The 10,180-nt window shown below is 35.0% G+C and overlaps 1 protein-coding gene across 5 annotated transcripts in view; it reads left to right on the plus strand.

Annotated features, from left to right (window-relative positions):
* The window catches only part of TUB (TUB bipartite transcription factor), a 1,349,284-nt gene extending 1,340,638 nt beyond the window's left edge, over positions 1-8,646 (plus strand). For all 5 annotated transcript variants that reach the window (XM_044082798.1, XM_044082804.1, XM_044082799.1 and 2 more), the window contains one exon: positions 7,459-8,646. In XM_044082798.1, the coding sequence (XP_043938733.1) occupies positions 7,459-7,592 (134 nt within the window). In that variant the 3' untranslated portion in view covers positions 7,593-8,646. The remainder of the gene's footprint in view (positions 1-7,458) is intronic.
* Positions 8,647-10,180: the final 1,534 nt, after the last annotated feature.

Raw genomic sequence — 10,180 nt, forward strand, 5'->3', positions numbered from 1 at the left:
ATCAACAAGGTGAAATGGAGCATCTCTTAAGGTGATGTATATCATCTCAAGGCATTGATGATCTGTCACACTGATGCCTTTTCTTTGTGTCTGGCTGCACCATTGTTGATTTAATGAAAGTAGCACACCTTACTTAATGTACATACCTGCCATACAGAAGAGTAGGTCTGGTAGGACAATCTTATGTGTGCAGGTACTCATTTTGGTACACCTTTATTATTTTATTTATTTATTTGACATTTGTTAACTGGGTTAGTCCATCTGAGCCAATGGCCCATTTCCAGTGGAGACCCGAGGAGAAAAGCTCTAGCTTTACAGTAAAGAACACAAATATAACATGATTAGGCAGTATACAAACAAAATAGAGAAAAGCTCCACATTACAAAACAAAAAGTTACAAACTAGGCAAAAAATGCAGAAACTAAGAGACCAAGTACAAAAATGTAGTGGAGAAATGCTCCAGAATTACCAGACAAAAAGTTCCACACTGGGCAAAAATACAGAAATTAAGAAATTAAAAAGGCTGCATAATTATAAATAATAGATGAAAGTAGTAAACAATATAGATCCATCTTTACCCTGCTAGCATATTCTTGGTATTAAAATTAGTTAACATGTTCAACGTTATACAAGAGATATGGAATATAAGAAGGAGTGGACATAGAAATTTAAGGAGGATTTAGTCAGGGGCAGGATCTTCATTTGAGAAAGTGAAGCTTGACTTCAGTTTGGAGCAGCAGGAACTAGTCATACTGTAAAGGCTAGGTGGGAGCCTATTCCAGGAAAGGGACACTGAATACTTTTAGATGAATTTACCTATAGTTTTGTTTATAGATGTCCAGAAGGTGCTGGTCTGAGCTGCAAAGTTCCCAGCTAGGGATCTAAGGGGATACTATCGTGGAGAGAGATGGGATGCTTGAGGTTTGTTAAGTAAGGAGTGTTTGAGTTGCAGTTGGGAAAGTAATAAGAGCTTCTGGAATTCCAGCCACTGAAGCTGTTTAAGGGCAAGCCAATGGTGCGGTTTGTAAGGTAGGTTGCAAGCAAATTTGGCTATGTTATTGGACTTCTGATGAAGTTTGCATACTCAGCAAATGAAAAGTGCTTTAAGTGGTTTAATAAATTGTTGGTGTTTACACTACTGCTGCTACGACCATTTCTTTGGTTTCACTAGTTTGTTTTGCCGTTGAGTTTCTATGATGGGAATGGACACCATTCCTTAGTCAGGGTGCAGTTAAAGTTAATGAATTAGAATTATTTCAAACTTTGATGATAGCCAAAAGTGCTATTCTCAGCAGCTGCAATATGTCCAAAACTAACTTGTTCTGTAATTCATGTGGAGTTATCTGTACTGATATCATATCTAAGTATGACTGTAAATTCTTTTCTATTACGTTTGTTGCTACTACTACTAACATTACTAGCCAAACTATTTGGATATCTTTCCTCAACATTGCTTTCATTTCTGCCTGTAAATACTGGCATTTTATGACTTTTTGTTTGCCTGTCACTACATAAGTACTGTAATTACTCTGTTCACCAATTCCAATAATCAGTGCTACTTTTACTTTTCTCATGGGCTACTATATCTGTTTTGTTCCTCATCTATGTTTTGAACTGTTGGTAATGAGTAATCCCGCATGGTATAAACTTCTTCATTCTGCATAATGGTTCTTGTTCCCAGTGCTTCTCAGCTGTTAACTGTAGTGTTTGCACAACTGCCAGTGCAACAGTCTTCCTCAATTATTGTGCCTTTCAGTTTACAGGCACTCTGCCATGAGTGTTTCACACCTAGCAATAAGATGTGCAACTGTTTCCAGTTCATTTCTAGAGAACCTGCATTTGCCTTTTTTTCCCAAATGTTAAAGGTGTAAAGCAACATGAATGTATTCCAGTTTCCTGTGCCACCTTTATTAATGTTCATCTTGTGGTTTCAAGTCACTTATCTTTAACCAGTCCTGCAACAAATCGGGGACAACTTGAGGTTGTTCCAACAGAGCTCTGTACTGCTCCATAAATGCATGGATTTTCCTTTTTTTTTTCTTCCTCATCTGACTCTTTTCCTTATATTCTCTCTCTTGTTTTTTTTGTCACTTTCAGTTGCTGTCTGATTTTTGCATAATTCGAGTTTGATTTCCATTCCTACTTTGCACCGAAATGTCTCTCCTAAATTAGGCAAGGATGTCTTCTTAGATTTTTTTTCCTATTGTTTTCTCACCTTGATTTGTTGAGATCAGCAGATACGTAATGCTGTAATTAAATCAAAAGGTGCTTAGCAAAGTATTAGTTTAAGGGTGTGCACACTTATGCAACCAGCGTATTGTACATTTTTTATTTTTTATATTTTTTCCCCTAACATTTTAAAACCAGGGTAGAACAAAAAGAAACATTATGGCAATTCAAAGACTGGGAAGACCTACCCTCTGGTTTAATGAAACCATTAACATTAAATGTTTTTTTAAATATGGAAGATTGCTAGTTAAACAAGTAGTATGTGTTTTTAAGGTGTTTTTTAATGGATGTAAGAATTTTGTTTTTAGATTTAATTAGTAATTGGTTGATTGAATTGTTGTTTGTAACGTGTAAAAAAAGAGTGATAGAGTGAAGGTGTCTGTTTCTGATGAAGCCTTTTCTGGATGAAAGCTTAGAATAAAGCTTTTTGACGCTAATTACTTGGAATCCTTTTAAAGTGCTATTCGTGGTTGTTTGCTGAAAAATGCCCTAACAGATTTGTTTGTTTTTCAATTGAATTGTACAGGTTATAGGTCACATTTATACAGTGGAAGGATGGCCTTATTGTTAAGGTGCTTGCCTTACAAACACAAGGTGCAGGGTTTGAGTCTCACAAGGGATAATTGGCTATGCTTAAAATGGCTCGCAAGGGCAGTTAGCTTAGTACTAATCTATGAATCTATGACTCTATTAAAGGTGGGAAAAGTTTTGAAATTATTTATTTTGGCCTCATTTTTGTATATCACAATAACCTGGCACTTTTACAGGGGTGTGTAAAGTTTTTATAGCCACTGTAGATGCACACACACACACACACACACACACACACACATATATATATATATATATATATATATATATATATATATATATCTATATATAGATAATTACATTGTGGTATACACTGTTTTATATATATCATTTTATAAGCATGAACCATTTTTCTTGCTTTCCTGTCCAACTGCCTCAGTATTTTTTGGGTATAGTCAATCAGAACAGGAAGATCAAATTGGTTATACTTTGGACTTTTATTGTCATTTGTTCATATTCTATTGAAGATACGTCATCTATCCTTAAATATTTTTACACTCCTGCCTACTCAAGTTATTTTATATCACATTCCTTTCCCAGAGTAATATTTTCTTGGTGCTACAGTTTTCCTGTCTTAAATGTTGCTTTTGCATATTTATCAAGACCAAATGACCTTCTTATATCATCTGAGAAAGTTTTAACCATTTGTATTTGTGCTTTCAACTAATTATATGATGAACTATACAGTTTTAAGTTATCCACAAAAAGTATATGAGACGTCTTCAAACAAGATTGGTTTCTTGGAGCCAGATTGTAACCAGGCCTGTTTAGTAAAAAGCTTAATGGCTTTTGGGCAGGCCAAAACAGCAGCACTGACAGAGAATCACTCTGGAATATCCCCATTAAATTTTTATCCTGGGGATAATAACTTGCCTTTGTCATGGCTCAGCTACAAAACTGGTGTGGTACTGTTTCATTATCACTGTAATGTAACTGATCAGTGCAGGAGTATGTTATACATTTCCAAGCATTCCTTTATCCAAGAATGCGGAATGCTGTCAAATTTTTTTTTTGTAATTTGTCCATGCTATACTACAATTCATCCCCTTTTTACATTTCTCTAGTATTGCTTTATTTAGCAGCAAAGCATCCTTTGTTCCATAATACTTTAATACTTTTTTTGTTACCCTTTTATTCTTTTGCCATAGTTTTTTTTTTCTTACAAATGATGCATAGAACTCTCTCTGCATCAGTTGCAGTTTTTAGCTTGTATATTGTCAGGAAGCAAGATATTGGTCTATAGTTTTTAGGATGGCTTACAAATTCACTTTTGGGGAAGAGTATTTTTTTCCTGTTGTTAACCAGCATGCTGTCTGTTTGGGTTCTGCATATAGGTAATTCTTACTCTGGGCTAAATCTTTATGTAACAATGTTAATGCTTTTAACCAGAAGTTAGGTACTCTGTCTAGGCCTGGAGTTTTCTGTTTAGGAGCTTTTCTTAATTTTGTCTCAATTTCTCTGGCTGTTACTTCATCCTGGTTCATATACTTTGCATTAGAGCTCTTTATTGTTTATTTTTATTCTTCAATCCATTTATCATCTTTGTTACGTTCAACAGGGCTTCATAAATACTTCACCTAAAAGTGCCTATGTCTTCTTTTTTTGGTGGTGTTTCTGTTCCTTTTGCTTTCTTTTGCAGCCCTGTATAAAAGCATTTTGGGTCATCCATAAATTCTTTACTTTGTACTTTTCCTTTATATTTATCTGCATACCTTCTAGGTTTTCTACCTATGCTGATATTTTCAATTTATTATTTGCAACAGTATATGATAAATCTTGATCTGTTTGATAATGTGCATTGCTTTTATGACGTCTATCTTTCTTAGTATTTTTGATGATCTGTTCCCTCTTCTATACTCTTCTAACAGTGAGATACTTCTTGTCTTAATTGCTTTGTAGTTTTCTGCACTATGGCAGTATATAAGTAGAAATAAAAGTTGACCTATAGCACACTGCAGCATATTAAAGCCAAAAAAATGAGTACAAGACCCTGAGTAGATGGATTCATTCTCCATTGCTGAATGAGGAGATCAGCAGTCCGATAGGAATTCAAAGGGCAGCCACAACTCAGAGCAGAATTGAGGTGTGTTAGGTATATCTTTTTAGAATGCCATCTTACACATCTCATGAGAGTTGGAAGCTTGCCAGGCAGACCCCATTTGGGGCAGACCTCAAGGTAGGTCCAGGACACATTGGAAGTTATATATTAGTAAAATGATTTTCTTCTGATTTATATGTTATCATAGCTCTCAGTCTGTCAGCTCTTAAATCATAGCAGGGAACCATCAAAAAATCGAAGCAGACGGTCCAAATTCACACAACTCCAAATTTGCATATGCATAAATTCACATCCCTGAGGGGTAATGATGATATTGTAAATCTGCCCTTTTTCCACCTACAACCAATGAAAGAAATTACACATGTACTTGTTCATATAGTACAATATGAACTAAGTGACCAGAGCTTCCATGACTATAGGTTACCATCAGTACAAATATATGGCATGTTATCTTTTTGTTTGTTGTTAGTAAATAATATTACACTTCAACACATATCAAGTTGTGTCACACTGTTCTGGGAGGAGTTTCTGAGGGCACAGATGAAGATTCAAAAGAAGTCTCAGTAATGAGCATATTAATGTGAAACAGATGGTCCTTCAGGAAGAACTACAAAGAAAATAATGTACCGTAATTCAGTGCTCATACGCCATTTACACAAAATTATGCTCTAATATATTTTGCTCTCTTAGCATGTTTCATTCGCATGTATCTACTGCAGAAAGTGTATCATGACTACAACACTTTCAATATGGCCAGCTCTATGATGAAAGTGTAATAAATATGCGATTGACACTTAAAAGTGTGATTGGAAATTGTTGACAACTAATACAGATTTTGATATTTTTAACATGTTGCAAAGAATATTGCCAGCAAGCAGCCCTGCTCACCTTCCCTGAGGCATGGAAATAGCTTTCCCTAAACTGTCCATCCCAACATGCTTCTCAAGCACCTGCAAACCTCCACACCTCAGGAAAGGAGAGTGGCTCTTTTCTCCAACAGAGAATCTGCCCATCCCAGCATGCTTAAAAGAGCACCCACAAACCTCCAATGCCTCAGGAGAGGAGAATGACCCTTGTCTCCACCAGAGAAACTGTCCATCCCAGCATACTCCTTAAGCACCCACAAACCTCCACACCTCAGGAAAGGAGAGTGACCCTTGTCGTCACCAGAGAAACTGTCCATCCCAGCATACTTCTCAAGCACCCACAAACCTCCACGCCTCAGGAGAGGAGAGTGGCCCTTGTCTCCACCAGAGAAACTGTCCATCCCAGCATGCTTCCTGAGCACCCACAAACCTTCACACCTCAGGAGAGGAGAGTGGCCCTTGTCTCCACCAGAGAAACTGTCCATCCCAGCATACTTCTCAAGCACCCACAAACCGCCACGCCTCAGAAAGGAGAGGAGTTTATAAAGTAGTTTAGTTTGGAAAGGATAAGTTGGAGCAGGCGGACTTGATTATTTGGAATATATACAAAAGTATGTTTATGTTGTCTATGCAAAACATTCATTCCAACTCATAAAGTTTATCCAATTTTATTTTATCATTGTTCTGCAAATAAAGAAGGTACTTATATGGCCACTGATTAAGTTATATGCATGGTAGTAATAAGCTGTAATATACTACTTTGTACCTCAAATTTGAATGAATTGCAAACTGATGATGATTAAATGCTTCATGTATGTTTGAAGAAAACAGTACATAAGGCTACTGTATAATAATATAACTCACAATAATTAAAATGTTACAGTTTTGTAAAAAGATTGTGAAAGCTTGAAATGCATGTAGTCCAAGTTAGATGTCCAGATGTTCCATTTACCAAGTGAAGACATTGTATGAAACATTGCTAAAGACTAAGAAGTGATCATGGTAAACATTTCACACTTTATGCAGAGAAGCACCACTTTGTGAAACTGTGAATAAAAAAGTAGACATTTCCAAAACCAAAATAAAGCTAGCAATATAGAAAAATGACAAAGTTTGTGCATTAAGTTTTATATCATTAATTTTACTAATCATCTAAAAGTAGCTTTATTTTTGATGACATGATGAGTAAAGGTCAGGTATCTATCTCATTCTTAATGTGAATAACAATTACATAGTTTTGTGATCTTGTGTATCGTTTGCATTTATTCATAGATGAAGAAGAGTTGTATGATTATTAGAGTAAGAGATTAATGAAAAGGTGATAATATAAGGCAATTATTGGTGTATATTGAATGAAAGGGATAACAATGCACTAACCCTTTTGGACACATTATTGCAGCATCCACTAGAAAAACTGCAAATGGTATTTCTACCTAAATTTATTTATTCAGTATCTCATGTTGATTAAGCCACTTCATTCATGACCTGTATATAACAGGTAGAGTCAGGATATTACTGGTGTGTGCCTCTTACCCCTTAATTACTAAAGGAGAATACATATTACAAGGAATAATTTAATTATATACGTATTCTGAACCAGTGATTAAAGGCAGCACAAACATTTAGTGATTGGTAAACTCTTCTGACTTTAATCACCTTCTGCATAATTATGACTTATAATGGTTTTAGTATTTTTATTTTATTCTCTTTCAGCTGATTACATAGTGATGCAGTTTGGCCGAGTAGCAGAAGATGTCTTCACCATGGACTACAACTACCCCATGTGTGCATTGCAGGCTTTTGCTATTGCACTATCAAGTTTTGACAGCAAGCTGGCTTGTGAGTAAGAAAGGAGTGGAGAAACTCTCACATACTGCAAAGCACTGCATAATAAGGATGAATCAAGCAAAACAGAGAACAGCAAGCCCTGTCGACCCTGTTGTTGTTTAATTTGATTTAGTCATGTCGAATATAACAACTCCACTCTACAGTTACATGAAAAATCTTGAAAAAGAAAGATACTTTTCCTTATCAGAGAGCAGTGTTTTGGAACAGTATGTTTCATGGACAACAGTTAACATTAGATGATTTAATTCCATTTTGTACAACTTTAAAATGCCATTAAGCTGTAAAATATGATTTCTACAACACACCTGCTGGTAAAGAATTTGCAGTCATCTAGTGCCAACAAGTTTATAATGGTAATGTATCTTGGATGTTAAAGTCCATGGTGGCCAAAATACATTGATTCTTTCAAAATGCACTGTGTAGCCAACATTAAGATGAGTCTGGTGACTATACTTACAACAGGATTTCAAAGTAATTGACAATTGGTAATGTGAACTCTAATTAATTTAATTTAATTATAGAGAATCTTAGAATTTTGGGCCACTTCGTTTTTCTAAAATGTAAGTAACTAAGGTAGGTAAGACTAAGTGATTTTTGAGCTACTGAAAACTCCATTTTAAATATTTAATATTTATGATATCTTCCACATTTTTATTTTAGCAGATCAACTGACATATATTTTGCCTCTAAATGGAAACTATTTATTACATGCAAGACAATGTCAGGATATAATCTTCCTGACAGCCTGTCCTATGTTATAGTAACAGTGACTCTGTTTTAGCCTATCACACCAGAATGAAACATAAATTTTGCAAATATTTCAGTTCATTAACTCAGCTTTTATATATTTCTTCTCTGGAACATTTTACACATTACTAGATTTTAATTTGTTTGAATCCTTGTGGGTCTGTGTTCAGCCATTGAATGGAACTTCCATCGAGCAGCTGAACATCAAACCCTATCCATCAAATTTCATCAACAGCGAAAGTAAGCAGTTGGCTACCACTTCTTCTTCTGTCCTTTTCCTCAATGTAGTGTGGCCTTGGAGTTGGTATGTATATATGTGTATATATATATATATATATATATATATATATATATATATATATATAGTTAGGAGGGGGTTTGAAATACTACAGTGGGGCACATGGGTAAGTGGTGGCCAACTAGTTACTTGCCCCGTCGATGAAATGAACATTCACTGAATGAATGAGTGATGAATAGGATTTGATGTTCAGCTGTTCTATGGAAGTTCCATTCGATGGCTGGACATAGACCCATTCCTTGTGATAGTGGATGTGTGATATCATAATACGTGGTCTAAGTAAAGTTACATTTCTGTTACTACTCCTTTGAGGTAACAATTTTTAAGTGTTCTTCCACTGAGGTTTTCTCTTAAATAATCTTTTGCGGAACTGCTGATATGTGGCTATGGTGATGTTTTACATAGCAACAGAAGATTAAGTCCTATAATTACATGTATACTATTGAAACAGATGCAAACATGTAGGGAAAGCAACCTGTCAAACATGGGTCTGAAGGACAACAATCCATTAAAAATTGACATATTCACTTTGGATCTGCTTTATTTTAAAATGTTATGAAATTGAAATCACATATCCAGAAAAAATCATTTAAAAATGCAAGAAAACGATTAATATTTTATTTTATTTAGAAGATATTTTGTGTTCATAAAAGATTACCAAACTATATGCAAAATCATTATGCTCAATAAAGCTGAAATATATTTCTTTGACAAGAGAAATATCTGAATCTTCTAACCAAGCTGCATTTGGCCCTATCAGATTATTGATACTATATAATGTTAGAACTAGTAGAGGTGGAAGCAAGAAAGTGAATGCATTCAGTAACTTGTGATGCTTCTGTCAGAAAAGTAAATAGGTACTAGTACTTTCTGGGTTATTACTCAATGCATTGCCTGTATCACTTTTGTGTGTTATGTGTTGCCTTGGCAGTACCCATGTTTTTTTAAAAATTTATAGACTAAAAAAGTAAGCTTTCACATTACTTAAAAATGGTTTTTAATCAGCATCTAATGTTATAGTATTCCCTCAAAGCACAGAAATAAATTATCTGTCTTCAAATAATATTTGGAAAATAATTTCAAAAACACTACAACTACAAGCAGTGGTGCTGTATGTGCAAAAGGTATTAACTGTTATAATGTACCATTCCAGCTTACGCACATTTTCTTCTCTGGTTTTTTGAACACGAAACATTTTTATTTAATTATCAGTTATGACATAGGCTATTATATCACTCCCTTAAACCTCATTCCTCCTCCAAAAATTATTCTCTGTGTATTGTTCCCATAATTCCCACTTTTCTATGCAATTTTCTCCTACACTTTCCTAAAGATCTCACTTACAGTTCTTTTATCTCTGTTACTACATTCACTACTTCTTTTAGTACGGTTGGCTTAGACTTTGATTTCCATTTTTTAGTAATTGCTTTTTGACAGCCACCGATTCCAGGCAACTCCAATTCTGTATCATAGCTCAAAAAATAATTTTCCTAGATACACCAGGTTTCACACCCAGTATTTCTGACAGCATAGTCTGCTGGG

Source organism: Protopterus annectens, chromosome 9.part0 (assembly GCF_019279795.1).
Source record: "Protopterus annectens isolate FY-2018-M chromosome 9.part0, PAN1.0, whole genome shotgun sequence".
NCBI lineage: Eukaryota > Metazoa > Chordata > Ceratodontiformes > Protopteridae > Protopterus > Protopterus annectens.